General features: G+C 64.3%; 1 protein-coding gene across 3 annotated transcripts in view; it reads right to left on the bottom strand.

Annotated features, from left to right (window-relative positions):
* Positions 1–6329: 6329 nt before the first annotated feature.
* The window catches only part of NF2 (NF2, moesin-ezrin-radixin like (MERLIN) tumor suppressor), a 71535-nt gene continuing 62857 nt past the window's right edge, over positions 6330–15007 (bottom strand). Inside the window, exon 16 of one of the 3 annotated variants that reach the window (XM_054712471.1) lies at positions 6330–6770. In XM_054712471.1, coding sequence (XP_054568446.1) covers positions 6720–6770 — 51 coding nt within the window. In that variant the 3' untranslated portion in view covers positions 6330–6719. The remainder of the gene's footprint in view (positions 6771–15007) is intronic. The other 2 variants (XM_054712472.1, XM_054712473.1) reach the window with 2 other exon arrangements.

Genomic DNA, 15007 nt, shown 5'->3' with positions numbered 1-15007 from the left:
TTAGACGGCGGGCGCCCGGGAGGCCAGCCTGAGGAATTCCTGTGGAGACAAGCCGTTCGAGGACCTGGCCCTTCAGAGCGGAGGATGCGGGAGCCCAGAGTGGAAGGGACTTACTCGAGGCCGCACAGCTGGAGGCGGAGAGCTGGAGGGACCAGAACTCCAGGAAAAGGGGCGGGGGCTCTGCCAGACCCCGGACCTCTCCCTCCCATGGGGGTGGGGGAGCCCGTCTCCAGCCCAGGGCCCTGCTCAGCAGCCGATCCCAGAATCATCTTCACTGACAATCGTGCAGATGCAACCTGGGCCGCTGTTGTCGGGGAGGGTGGGCAGGTGTGTGCTGGGGGCCCCAGGATGTCTCAGGCCCTCCGCTGGGGATACAGGGAGACTTTAGGGAGATGTGGGGGGAGGGGGAGCGGGGAGGCGGTCCCACTGGAGTTTGACTCCTCTCTCTCTCAGGGCCAGTGGCACAGCGGGAGCCTCCAGGAGCCGCCCGCACCCACCCCGCAGCCTTCTCCACTTTTGTTTACTGACTTAATTCCTGCAGATCAAAGGCTGGTCCCTCCTCCCGGCAGGCAGGCAGGGGAATTACATTATTTATATTGGAAATGGGCAAGGCTCCGCGGGGACGTCTCCCTGAGGGTGGCGAGGAGAAAATCAGGTCGCCGGTGCCTCCCCGGTGCCTGCAGCCGGGCTGACAGCCCAGGTGCTCTGGGAAGGGCTCCAGGGGCAGCGTCCAGGGCGGCCCTCTGGCCCCTCGTCCGCCCGGAGCCTCCAGTCCATTATCGACCGGAGCCGCGGCGAGTGCTAATGTGACAAACCAGAGCCTCCTGCCCGGGCAGCCCCCGCCGGGGTGATCCATCATCTCTCGGGCTCTGCAGCTGGCACTGGGCAAACACGGCAGGACAAACAGGCCAGGGGCAGGCTCATTAAGCTCCGGGCCCAGGTGGCGGGATGGGGCCCCTGTGGGGGCCACAGGTGGGCTGGGTCCCTCTGAGCCAGGGCTTCCTCTGGGTCACCTCTGCTCTGTTCTCTGCTTTCCCCTGCACCCGCCCCCCCCCATCTCAAGGAAGCTCCCCGAAAAAGAGCCACCCTCCTCAGACCCGGCATTATTCATCCCCACAACACCCTAGAAAACCCCTGTTATTTTCAATATTTTTTTTTTATTGATTTCAGAGAGGGAGAGGGAGGAGAGAGAAAAAAAAACATCAATGACAGGAGAGAATCATGGATCGGCTGCCTCCTGCACGCCCCCTACTGGGGATGGAGCCTGCAACCCAGGCCTGTGCCCTTGACCGGAATCGAACCCGGGACCCTTCAGTCCCCAGGCCGACGCTCTATCCACGGAGCCACACCGGCCAGGGCGGATAACCCCTGTTAGAGGAAGACACTGCTGGGCCCAAAGCTTAGGGAACTTGCCTGGGATCACCGGCCGGCAAGTGGCTGAGCCGGGCCGTGAACCCAGGTCTCTCGGAGTCCCACGTCAGGAAGGCCCCGAGCCCCTCAGCCTTGTTCCTCGGCCCTCCCTGCGGCTGGGTGCGAAGAACGGACTTCCTGTGTCCCCGCGCACGCTGCTTTTATCACTTGTACATAACGGCAACGCGGCCGCCTCTCCTCGCCCCTTTTGTCACAGGAATCGGAGTGTTTTTTGCACCTGCTCTTCGTGTGACCCCGACATTGTCCCGGAGGTGCCCGCGGGCGTCACGGACAACTCTCTTTCCAGACAGGGAGCGCCCGGAGGCGGCGGGAAGCCGAGCGCCTGGCCCTGCAGGGAAGGGGTGGCACAGAGCAGGCGTGCGGCTCAGCGGACTGGCCCGCCGGGCGCTGGCGGCTCGGGCTGCGGAATTAAGGAGATGCCTTGATTTCCTAGGCTCCCGGGCAGCCTGCCAGGAGCTATTCTGGGGCGAGCATCCCAGGGAGAAATGGGCATCGAGTGGAAACCGGGAGAGGACGCGGTGGGGTTCCTCTGAGTCAGCGCGGGGCCTCGTGTGCGTGTGCTGATGGCCGGGCTGCTGATGCCCGGCCCAGCTGCCTCCCTAGAAGCCAGCTCCCGGCTCCTGCCCCCCCCCCCCCCCCCACCCCCCCGCCCTGAGCTGGGACTGAGGCCGCAGCTCCTGCCATAATGCAGCAAGGACAGGCTGCCAGGGAGCCCCAGGAGGAGCGGGAGGGGATGGAGCCGGGGTAGCCTCCCTCGCCGCCTGGGCTGTCTGAGAGGGAGACGGAGAATGTGCGGGTGGCTCGGCTGTCGCTTCCTCAGACTCGAAAGAAACTGGATTGGACAGGGTCGCACCAACACCTTCCCCCACCCCCCCACCCCCGCCCCGAGTCCTGCTGCCGGCTCCTCGTTACCCCTGGGCGGCTCCCTCCTGGACCCTCCAAAGCAGAGCCTTCTGGGGCGGGCAGCCCTGGAACAGCTGCCAGGCACTCAGCTCTCGGCGGGCAAGGGCCAAAGGCGGAGGACCAAGGGCTGGGAGGGGGTCCGAGGGGCTGCTCAGGGGTCCCTGGGACCAGGTCACAAGCGCCACAGGGAAGCACGGAGGGCGGTCGGCACCTTTGGGTTATGACAGCATTTGGGTCAAAACAAACTTAAAAAAAAGACAAAAAAAAAAAAAAGGCAGAGTAGACCTCAACCAGTCCCCCCCCCACACCCAAAGGGCAGGTGGTATTAATTCGAACCCTCCTTCATGCAAACCTCAGGGTCTGTGGGAGCCTATTACTATCTTTGGGGGGTTGTGGGTTGGCTTTAAAAAAAAAAAAAAAGGGCCCTAACTGGTTTGGCTCAGTGGATAGAGTGTTGGCCTGCGGACTGAAGGGTCCGAGGTTCGATTCCGGTCAGGGGCATGTACCTTGGTTGCGGGCACATCCCCAGTGAGGGGTGCGCAGAAGGCAGCTGATCGATGTTTCTCTCTCATCGATGTTTCTAACTCTCTATCCCTCTCCCTTCCTCTCTGTAAAAAATCAATAAAATATATATTATAAAAAAAAAAGGTAAAAATACGGTCTGGACCGCTTCCTGACCAGCGTCTCTGTGAAGGTCTTTCTCAGGCTCACACTACAAAGGAAATCAAACTCCTGCCGGTCACGGAGAACCACGCAATCCACAGCGAGGAAACGAAGCAGTTGCCTCTTATTCATCTGATAAAAATGTCCTAATTGGTTACTCGTTCTATACGCTTCAAATGACAAAATACGGCTCACCAACTTGGTAATGGTCTCATTTCACTGCCAACGTGATCTTTCCGAATACAAACTACGGACACGTAGCTCCGACTCCTGGAAATGCTTGGGCCTGTTGGTGGGTGGTGCTCCTTAAAGGAGCCCCGACATGCATTCTGCTGTGTGGCTGGCGGCACTGTGGTCCCCGAGCAGCTCCGATAACACGCGTGCCGCCCGCATCTCCGAGTTTAGGATGTGGGGCCTGGGATAGGGGCATCCTACAGCCGTCCTGGTCACGATGAAGGACTTTTATTGATGATAAAAGGAGAAACGAGACCAAAAAACCCCCACGCTCCGCAGCAAGCAGGTAGCTGCCCACCTTAAGGGCAAACATGTGGCCCGGTGACAGCTGCTGGGCCTCGTCCGTCCTGCAGACAGTGCCAGCCCCAGCGGCTCTGCGAGCGCCATCCCCCCTACCCCCACTACCCTCCCACCCCCCCACCCCGCTCCAGGGCCCTGATGGGAACCAGGAAGCAGAGCACCTGCGGGGATGGCCCACCCAGGACCCCAGCTCCCAGGTCTGGAACGGAGGACGGGTGGTGGGTGTGGAGAGGAAACACGGCCCTTTCCGGACTCTGAGTGCCCCACGGGGGGTGGGGTGGGGGGAGGGGGCTCCCAGGTGAAGGGTCCAGGAGGGAGCCACCCGGGGGGCGGGGGGAGGGGGCTCCCAGGTGAAGGCGCTGCCGTCAGCCCAGGGAAGGCGGTCCCTTTACCACAGAGACGGGGGCTGGAGCTGAAGCCCTGGGCAGGCAGGGAGGGCAGAGGCTCCGCTTCTTCAAAACCCAAGAGGCGCCCGGCCGGCGTGGCTCAGCGGTTGAGCGTCAGCCTAGGAACCAGGAGGTCATGGCTCCATTCCCGGTCAGGGCACCTGCCTGGGTTTCGGGCTCCATGCCCAGGGTGGGGCGTGCAGGAGGCAGCCGATCTAAGATTCTCTCTCTCCCTCTCCCTTCCTCTCTGAAATCAATAAAAACATATTAAACAGACAGACAAAAGCCCAAGAGGCGTCCCCGAGCCCAATGGTCTTGCCACCTCCCTGGGCCTGAGCAGCAAGCGAACGGAGGAAACACGAGACAAACGTGCGGCAGCTTAGACTTTTTATTAAAACAATCATTTAAATTACAACCGTCTCCCAAAACAGAAGAGAGTCTTCCGGGGTCTGGCCCTGACAAGGAGGCGAAGCTCAGGCCCCACAGGCAGACGTGGGGTCTGACGTCTTTGAAAAGGGACGGGGCTCCCCTGGAAACCCTCCATGGTCGTCAGCCTCTGGACCTGCCGTTTTGATTTGGAAGAGAGAGAGAGAGAGAGAGAGAGAGAGAGAGAGAGAGAGAGGCCTGCACCCCAGATCACAAAGCACAGCCACTTAAGGAGTGCTACGTGATGCCACGGGTGTTGTCCAGCGGGGCCTGGCGGGGACGAGAATCATGGAGTCGATGCCACGGGCCAGAGCGTGGCTGTGGCGGGGGGAGGCCTCAGGACGCACCGGGTGGGCTGCACGGAGGGTGCGTGTGCCCAGGACCCCTCGGCGGTGCCGGCGATGCGACCACCAGGCCGGGGATCACCAGGCCGGGGCCCCGCTCTTCGTGGGAGTCGGGGCTTCCTTCCTGGGGGAGCGCCCAGCCCTAACCGTGGGCACTCAGAAAGAACACAGGCGCACGTTTCTGAAAACCAAGCCCCGCTCTCAGCCCCGCTCCTTCCACGGGGGCTCCAGGCCTTTCCGAGGGCCGCCATGCCCTCGGCCCGGCCATCTGTGGAGGTGCCCACCAGCCCACCCCCGAGGACAGCCCGGGTGCTCCCGGCCGAGCCTGCTCCCCGCGCCCCAGGGGGCTCCTGCCACAGCTCAGACACCAGCCCGGCTCCCCGGTGGCCACAGAGCGTGGCACTGCCCGGGCTTCGGACAGACCCCCGGCAGTTAAGTAACGATCATAACAAAAGCCTGACGACGTCTTTATGGACCACCGCCCTGCTCTGTGCCCACGCCACCTTCGTGGAGGGTTGGTGTACAGGTGAGGAGGGCAGGGACTCCTGGGAACGCAGGGACGGGGGCTGAGCTGAAGGAGACAGAGCCTCACGCAAGAGCCAGACCTTCCATTAGACGTGCGACACCGCCATCCACGCCGAGTCCCACCCGGTGTGTCCTGAGGGCGGGTGACGCACGGGGCTGGTTTCCTGGGGGCCGAGAAGGTGGCAGCCAGCCGGGGGCACTGTGGGGTCGGCCTGACTGTGGGGAACAGGCTCGGTGGGCTGCCCTGTGTCTCAGACGACACAGGCGTGTCGGAGACCACCGCGCCCGCGGGCCGTCTCTGGGCCTCTCCCGGCCTCTCCCAGACGCCTGTGCCCTGGTTAAGGCTGGTCGCCTGCTCTGCTCAACAGCCCCTCTGGGAGGGTCCCACCGGCCCCGTGGGTCTCAGCAGCACCAAGTGATGGAGAAAAGAAAGGGCACAAAAGTGGCCCCAAACCAGGGAGCCAGGCTGGGCCCCGGGGTGGTCTGCGCCCCGCTGCCAGCATGTGTGGGTGGCCGGGCGGCGGCTCGCCCTGGCAGGGGCACAAAGGGACCCCGTATGGCCCACGAGGGCACAGAAAATAAAGGGCCCGGGTACAACGGTGGGTTGGGAGGGGCCTGCTGGCAGGCGGGGGCCAGCGGAGCTCAGAGTCTGGGCCACTGAGCAGTGTGTGGGGGGCCTCAGAGCCTCCTGGGGGCCCCCAGTCACGGCGGGGCTACCAGGTGCCGACCAGAGCGTGGCCAGGGAGCCCCCCGCCCCCCCACCCAGCCAGCTGAGGCCGAAGCGGGTGAAAAGGACCCGTGGCCCCCGCCTGCCCCTCGGACCCTGGTTTGGGGAGGCAGGAGGAGGCAGCGGGTGTCGTGTGCGGTGCAGGTTCCTACACCGTGTTCTGGCCTCCCAGCCCCACTGCTGGCAGCCGCCCGTCATCCGAGTCTTCCCCAGTCACGGCGGCCGCGCCCGCCCCCACCCCCTGGCAGCCAGAGCGCTGCCTAGCGGGGCCGGGGCCGAGGACCCGTCACTTGGCTCGTCCTGGGCTGTGGGCAAGCTCGGGGCAGGCCAGCTCCTCCGCAGGGGAGGAAAGGAGTGTTCTGGAAACCGGGGGGGGGGGGGGGGGGGGGGGGCGCCGCCGCAGGCAGGGGGAGACACCAGCCTCCTGGCCTCCAGGGGCCTGTGCACTTCACACCCTTTACCCACTTCCCAGCCAGGGCCGGGGTCAGCACTGGGCAGTGAGCACCCCCACCCAGGAGCCTCTGATGCAGGAAGTTGGGGATCACACACGCTGAGACGAGGAAAGACATTCAAAGACTTAGGTCAGGAGAACCGGAGGCAGGTGGGAGGACCCCCCGCAGGCTCACAGTTCAAGGCCATTGCACACGAGAGGGTGGGCGCTCCCCTCGGCGGCGGGGAGTTCCGCGCTCCCACGGGGGTCCCAGCCCGGGCGACGGGCCATCCCCGGAGACAGGAGCAGCGGCGGCGGCGGCAGTAGATCCTGGGGCGGCGGGTCCCCCGCTAGAGCTCTTCGAAGAAGGCCACTCGGGACTTGGCGCTCTGCAGGGTGAGCTGCAAGGAAGCAGAGGAGACGCTGAGAGGGGGACGCTGAGAGGGGGACGCGGCTTCCGGGCCTCGCGGGGAGCCGGCTGCCCGGTGGGCGGGCCTCCGAGGCGGCTCGGAGGGGACGGGAAGGTGATTCAAACGGACGTTCAAGGAGCGGGCGGACAATCCCAGACACGGCTCCGGATCGGCCCCCAGAACGCGAATGAGGAGGTGACACAGGAGGACATGCCAGGGGGGGGGGGGCGGGAACATGCCAGCGGGAACATGTCGGCCGCGTCGCCTTTCCGGAGGGCGGGGGGGGGGGTCCCCGGACATTTGGACAGATTCGCGCGTCCCTGTCCACGAGTCTCTCCGGCCCCTGCGGGGTGCCGTCTGCCGTGGTGCCAGCCTGGGATGCTCGCCTCCCCGGGGCTGGGGGCTCAGTGCCCACGTCCCGGGGGACCCGCTGGGGCGAGGGGACGGCCTCAGGCCAGAGGAGCAAGAGCTTGTCCCTCCCGCTCCGGCTCCCAGGGCCCCCGAGCAGGCTCCCCCAGACCCGGCAGCAGAGGGGGGGTCCATGCACCGCCAGGAGGTGGGCTTTCCGGGCGGGGCTGGTTCGGGCCGAGAAGATAGAAGTCAGAGCACACGGGGGCGGGGGGGTGGGCTGTGCTCCGCCCTGCGCTGCTGAACCCCGACTTCCTGACTCTGTGGCTGTGGGCCACGTCCCAGGATCTCCCCCAAACAGGAGCATCAGGCCCCGTGCCCTGCTAAGACCGTGGGCTCCACCCCCAGCCCCGGGACTTCACGGAGGAGCGCGCTCAGGGCGGGCGGGCCCGGAGTGCCTGCTGTCCGCCTCCACCTGCCCCCAAACCACTTCCGTCACGTTCGTGCTCAGATCCCAGGAGGAGCCCCCACCGGCCGCCGTGACAAGGAAAGGCGAGGCGCGTGGGGAAGGGGGAGAGGGACGTGGGGCTGAGGAGGCCTGGCTGCCACGCGCCGTGCGGCCTCCGTGGCCACCCTGGGCCTCTCCGAGCCTCTCTCCGCTGGAGTTACACCTCGGGGGCAGGGTAGCCTGGCCCATTCCCTCGACCTCTGGGAGCCTCTGAATCCAGAAAGTCCTCAGAACCATCCGTGGCTCCTCAAAGGCGCGGGGGGGGGGGGGGGGGGGGGGGGGAGGCGCCAAATCAATCGCTTCGCCATCAAAGACAGGCGCAGCCCTGTGCCCGACTGGAGACAGCCTGGAAGCTGGCTTTCAATCCTGCCAGATCGTCCGGCCTTGACGTTCCCGACTAACAAGCTGAACGGGAGGCCTCGGAGCCATCCGAGCCCTTTCCCGCCGCGGAACCAGCTTCCGAAGCGCCGTGGAGAGCCGGCTCCGACGGGCACGGAGAGAGCGAGCGCTCAGTCCTTTGCCGAAACAGAACCCCCACTAGCTGCTCCCTGAATGCAACCCGGAAGGGCCAGCAGCGACGTGCTCCATGGCAAAGGGAACCAGGATGGGGACAGAGATCCTCTCGGGAGAGAGTTTAAGTCAAAAGCTGAGAAACCCAGCCCAGCCGGCTGGCTCAGTGGTGGAGCGTCGACCTGTGAAACCAGGAGGTCAGGGTTCGATTCCCGGTCGGGACACATGCCCGGGTTGCAGGCTGGATGCCCAGTGTGGGGTGTGCAGGAGGCAGCCGATCCATGATGCTCTCTCATCATGGATGTTTCTCTTTCTCTCTTCCTCTCTGAAATCAATAAAAATATAATTTAAAAGAAAGTAAAGGGAATTCCAGTTTAAAAAAAAAAAAAAGGTGTTAAAACCCAAAGTCTCCGCTCAGGTTTCCCCACTCGCCTGGAGAAGACCCCAGGCCGGCTCCTCAGGGGGACGGGGGGCCTGCAGGGGTCAGGGCCCTCCCCCCAGCCCTCCCCACAGCCACATCCAGGCCGCCTGCCTGACCCAGAGCCGTCTGGGCCGAGGGCCAGCTGGGTGGTCCTGGGCAGGTTACTCGCTCTGGCCTCAGCTCCCAACCGTGAAGCAGAGGTGGTGGCCGCCCCTCACGGGGTGACGTGCGGAGTAGCTGGGAGACGTGCGGAGTAGCTGGGAGACGTGCGGAGTAGCTGGGAATTGCTGGGAAGCGCTCAGCACCGTGGCTGGCGCACAGCAGAGCTCAACAGCTGTTATTATTAACAGCAGCATCATGGTCCCCTCCCTCCCCCCAGCTCTGGCTCCTCTCCTTCCAGCGGGGAGCGGGGCAGAGTGCAGGGCAGGAGAAGGTGCCGGGGAAGGCAGGGCTGCGCTGGCCCTCGTGGCCTCTGGGGCAGGGCAAGTGGGTGCCCCCAAGAGGCCTGGCCGCTTCCCCAGGCAGGGAGCCCGGGCTGTGGGGGCCTCTGCAGGCCTCCTGCCCGTGTGTACAACGCTGGCTCCAAGAATTCCTGGATCCTCTACCCAAGCTGTGCGCTGGCTGTCCCCACGAGGTGCCAGGGGAGGGTTTGGCAGCTCTGGCGGCACCAGATGCCAGTTACTTGCATGTGTTCGTTGGGATGCGAAGCCCTCTTCGGGGCGGGGGGCGCGGCGCGCAGATGCCAGTCCCACCCCACACTGCATGGCAGTGGCTCAGCCTCCCTTCTTATCTTGCAGGAGCAGAAGTTGTACCCGAGCCCGGCTGGTGTGGCTCAGGGGTTGAGCGTCAACCTATGAACCAGGAGGTCACAGTTCGATTCCCGGTCAGGGCACATGCCTGGGTTGTGGGCTCCATCCCCAGTGGGGAGGGGCGTGCAGGAGGCAGCCGGTCAATGATTCTCTCTAATCATTGATGTTTCTATCTCTCTCCCCCTCCCTTCCTCTCTGAGACCCAAGGAAGGCGTGGAGCGAAGTCAAGTCCTCTGGCCACGCAGACGTAGGCAAGCGCCGCAGGTCCTGGGAGCCGCCCGCCTCTGCCCACGGCGGACCTGGCTGCCGGCCACGGCCCCCGTCGCTCGCCCTGACCGCACGATTCCATCAGGAACCCTGTTGTCGGAGGAAATGACTGCGCGAGCCGCCGGCTGCCGCTGGAACCGTTCCCGTCGCCGCCGCGGCCTGTGTCTGCTTCCCCCTCGGCGGCGGCATCCTTTATCTTGGACACGAACATGCCCTCCTCCCGGGCCAGCCGGCCGCCCCGCGTCTCGCGTCTCATCTCACACAGGAGAGCAGGGGAGGGAGGCAGGCAGGCAGGCGGTGGAGGAGGGCCAGCAGGGCGGCGCCTGGGGCGGCTCTTCTCCAGGTGGGGACGCGGAGGCCCCAGGGCAGGGAGGTTTGCCAAGTGACCCCCTCCTTGGGCACAGCCGACAGCGTCTGCCAGCTCAGCCCCCCGCCTCTCCTGGGCACGCTCTCCTCACCCGGGGGATCCATCACCCCCTGCTCTTTCTAGAAAGCTCGCTGAGTGTCACGTGTACCGGACAGCTACGGGCAGGAGGCCTTCGTGAGAGAGAAGGGAGAGGCTCGGAGGGAATGGCACTCAGCCAGCTCTTCATAAAGGAAACGCTCCCTGCGGTTTTTTTTTTTTTTTTTTTAATTTCAGAGAGGAAGGGAAAGGAGAGAGAGATAACAACATCAATGATCAGAGAGAATCATTGATCAGCTGACGACTCCTGCACGCTCCCTACTGGGGATCAAGCCTGCAACCTGGGCATGTGTCCTTGGCCGGAATCGAACCCGGGACCCTTCAGTCCACAGGCCGAAGCTCTCTCCACTGAGCCAAACCGGCCAGGGCCCTGCGGCCTTCTTCACACTCACGGGAACTGGCTGACAGCGGTCCGCTCTGCCCGCCACCCCTCACGCTGTAAGGAGTACGAGCCCACATCCGTGTTGGGTCTAGATTTTAAAATATATATATTTGTATTGATTTCAGAGAGGAAGGGAGAGGGCGAGAGAGAGAGAGAGAGAGAGAGAGAGAGAGAGAGGAACATCAAGGATGAGAGAGAATCATGGATCGGCTGCCTCCTGCACGCCCCCCACACTGGGGATGGAGCCCGCAACCTGGGCACGTGCCCTGACCGGGAACCGAAGTGTGACCTCCTGGTTCAGAGGTCGACGCTCAGCCACGGAGCCACGGCGGGGCTTGAGTCCTCCCGAGGACAAGTAAGTGACCCCATCGGCCACGCGCCGTCCACGCACGCCCTTATCACGCCCGGCTCCGCGGGAAGCGATAAACCCCACGGGCCCGCGCGAAGCCTCCGGCCACAGCGCCCTTGCCAGCTCCGCACCGTGACCGAGGGAACCCGCAGTCCGCTCACAGACACCGGCTGCCCGCGCCTCTGCCAGCCGTCTCTCCGCATCTGATCAAAGAGGCCGCGTGCGTAACGCAGGAGGAATTAAGTTCTCTCCTGACTGAGCCGGCTGCTCAAGTCTGTCACTAATCCAATTCCCTTCCGAGGAGGCGAACTTCTCTTCCCGTCTCCGCTGCTGAGCGGCGCGGCGTGGTGGTACCTGACGGGGGCTCCAGCCACCTGCCGGGCGGGGCTCTTCCTTCCTGTCCGGCACCCACAGAGTCACCGCTCCTCCCGCTCACGTCCCCACCAGGCGGCGGCCCCCTGGGCTGTGAGAGGGAGGACAGGGAGCCGCGGCGGGGCTGGACCACCTCACACTCACCCGGACTGTGCGTGGCGAGACCACACGGGCACGTCCCCCGACTCTGAGCAAGTCCACCTTCGGGGGACACACCTGTCTCCCTTAAAAAGAAGGAGGCCGGGCCCTGGCCGGTGTGGCTCAGCGGATGGAGCGTCGGGCCTGCGGGTGGAAGGGTCCCGGGTTCGATTCTGACCAAGGGCACGTACCTGGGTTGCAGGTTCCCTGGCCCGGGTCGGGGTGCCGTGCAGGAGGCGACCCGTCAATGTGTCTCTCTCACATCGATGTTTCTCTGTCTCTCCCTCTCCCTTCCACTCTCTCTGAAAATTAATGGAAAAATGTCCTTGGGTGAGGATTAATAAAAAAAAGAAGAAGAAGAAGGAGGAGGAGGAGGAGGAGGAGGAGGGTAGCTCCTCTGAACCCGAGGAGGGGCCTGGTACCCAGCAGGTTCTTGACACAGGCATGCATTCCTGCGCAGACGCACCTGCTCCTGCTCCCTGGGGATTTCAGGCAGCCCCCGGGACACGAGGGCCCGGCACCGGCCACTCCTGAGAAATGGGCCCAGGGTCTGGAGACAGAAGCCTGGAGGGCGCCTGTGACCAGCTGCAGGCCCACCTGTCCCGCCCAGCTCCCCCTCTCCCCGCAGCTGCAGAGGCTCCTGCAGCATCAGTCCCTAGAGTGCCCCCTGCTGGGAGGACACAGCACGGAGGAGGGGGCGGGGGGGAGGAGGCAGGGGGCACTGCCAACACGTTACCCCCAGCTCTCCTCTCCAAGCCCTTTAGGGGGAACCGTCTCCCAGAGTGACGGGAGGGAGCTAAATGTATTCGGGCACGGAGCCTGCAGCAGCAGCAAGGCTGCTTGATTAGGAATGAATTATACACTTTCATCAGCACAGCACACGGGAGAACGGATTCACAGGCGGCATTGTGATCAAGTGGCTCTCTCGGCAAAAGGGGTGGGGGCGGCGTGGGGGGTGGGCAGGACACAGAGCCATTTGGGTTATCAGTGACGAGAGAGAGAGAGAGAGAGAGAGAGAGAGAGAGAGAGGGAGAGAGAGAGAGAGAGAGAGAGAGAGAGAGGAAGCTCCACCATTAAGCCAGGAGAACAAAACTCATCAGGATTCCTCCAACTAGTCTAGTCTCTGGGGGCCTCGCCTCGATCCCCTCGTCCCCGGGGAAGAGAGAAGAAGCGGGGAGGGGCCTGTCGAATTCACGTGAAACCATGAGACCCACAAGGCTGAACCCATTTGAGACGCTAACCGAGTCGCTCCAGGCGCTGGGGCTCTGCGCGTCCCATAAAAACGCTGTGAAACGGAAACGCGAGCCCTGAAAACCCTGCGATTCTTCCTCTCCCCGCCACTCACTCCCTGTGCATGGAAACGGAGGAGGGGCGGGCGGGGAGACGAAAGGAAGCACAGATCCCCGGGGTGAGAGCTGGCCCTGGGGCGGAAAGGAGGCCCAGCGGCACCTTTGATCTGGGGCGTGACACCCCCCCCCCAGTCCCCTCCTGCCTTCCAAACCGGAGCCGATGGATGCGGCAGGACCAGTGAAGGCGGGTAGCTGCCTTCTGAGCTCTGCCGGCTCGCCAGTGACAGCTTGCACCCAAATGCCATCTGGGGATGAGCGCGGGGAGAGCGCCACACACCCTGAGCCCTAAACAGAGGCGGCGGGGAAGGCCTGGGCCCGCGGTCGGCAAACTCATTCGTCAACAGAGCCAAGTATCATCAGCCCGCACCTCCGGCGCCTTCCCCGCGCCTCCCGCAGACCCAGGAGGCCGGGCCGCCCGCTGCACGCTCACTGCGTGTTCTCTGTCCACACCGGGGCCTCGAGCCCCTTGCTGACCCTTGCTCCCTACCCCACTCCATTCCCCTTTTTCCCTTTCTTTTCTTTTTAATTTGGGGACCATGACACAAGAAAGGGCTGGGGAAAGGGATACATCCTCCCTTCCCCCAACTGATGGACGGGGTATGACGTAAACTGCACCTGCGGCCTGGACATTCCTGAGCACCTAACCAGGCACCTTATATGGACTGTACACTGAACCCCCAATCAGCACCTGCCAAACACCCTAAGCCCCCGATTCCTAAGTCCCTAAGTGCCTAATCATGTGCCTTGTATGAAACCACCAATCGGCGCGGGCCGAGTACCCGAAGCTCCACCATTAAGCCAGGAGAACAAATCCTCATCAGGATTCCTCCAACTAGTCTAGTCTCTGGGGGCCTCGCCTCGATCCCCGGGGAAGAGAGAAGAAGCGGGGAGGGGCCTGTCGAAGGCTGGCATCCCTTCTCGTTCCTCCCCTCAAAAGGCGCCTTCACCCCTGCACGTGGGCTCTCTTCCTTTGGGAGGCGGCCCGGCAGGGGTCCTTCTCCCCTAATAAAGCCCGTGTCCTGGTTTCCGGCCCTCTGTCTCATCTCTCACAAATGAGCCCGGGTTGGGCTGCTCTGGGGCTCACTGTGAAGTCAGAGAAAAGGGCGCCTCGGGGACAGGGTCGGGGCGTTTGTCTGGGACGAACTGCTCCCCTGGCTGCCGCTGGGTCCCTTAGAGTTTAGGAGACGGGCGCCTGTGGGGGAAGGGGCGGGGGGCGGGGGGAGAGGCAGGGGCCTGCTCCTGGGAAGGAGATCCGGCCCCATTCCCCTCTCTCCTCCTCCCCCTCCCCCTCTGCGGCGCAGGCCTTTCCGGCCAGGGCGGAGGATGCGCCAGGAGACAGAGCCCCGGTTCCCCAGCAGGCAGAGCCCCTGGCGCCCAGCGCTGGGGTCAGGGGCCGCGGACACATTAGCGGGGCACGCGGTGCCGCAGGAGCTGCTGGGCGGCCCTCTCCGAGGCGGACCAGCGGTCACCGGGGAGGCGCGGGCCGCTCGCTGTAATTGCGGGGGTCGCCCTGTGATTTATCACCTCCCCGGGCGTGCGTGCTAAGTGTCCTCCCCGACTCCACCAGCTCTGCCTCTCCGAGGGACGCCCGTGCAAACTGAAGAGGACGTCGGAGACTTCTCTGTCTTCCCGATCCAGGAGAGGCCAGAGCCTCCACAGCGGGACCTGCGTGGCGCAAACCACTGACCCATAAAACGGGCTTTCTAAGCGCTACATCCTCCCCCCCGCCCCCGCCCCGTCCCCGCCGTGATTTCTCATCTGCCGATTCCCTTTGAAATCCTGTGCTCCCTCGGAGACCACGGGCACAGCCACGATGATGAACCTGCTGGCACGCGGGCCAGCTCCGGACGGGGGGGGCGTGAGACGGGTCCCCCGCGAGGGGACGGAAGCAGGGACCCCGAAGTGTGCGTGCTCCGGGGCTGCGCCTTCACCCCTCACCCCCACACGGTGCGCTGCTCGGCTGTCACGCTGGCCACCGCCCCCCTCCTCAGCTCGGGGGCTCTGAAGGCAAGAAGCTCAAGCCCCGGACACCCGTGTCCCCCTCACCCCAGCCTCACCCCAAAGACTCGGGTGCCAGGCATTCGTGTCGCTCTATCAACCGCGCCCCCCCAACCAACGCATTGAGGTTCCCAACCTGAGGGCGGCCTGAGCCGGATCCCCGGGGCCGCTGCTTCCCGTGCGAATGCCAAACCAGCTGCACTGATTACCAACCGGGGACCAAACGGAAACGCAGGGAGCTGGCGGGAGGGGAAAAGCGCAGCCTTGCCAACCCAACACGGAGGGCGGCCGGCGAAGCGCATTCTGGCTTTTAA

Source organism: Eptesicus fuscus, chromosome 23, assembly GCF_027574615.1.
Source record: "Eptesicus fuscus isolate TK198812 chromosome 23, DD_ASM_mEF_20220401, whole genome shotgun sequence".
NCBI classification, from domain to species: Eukaryota; Metazoa; Chordata; class Mammalia; order Chiroptera; family Vespertilionidae; genus Eptesicus; species Eptesicus fuscus.
Note: the sequence above shows the minus strand (reverse complement) of the source record. Positions and strands in the feature narration are given on the sequence as shown.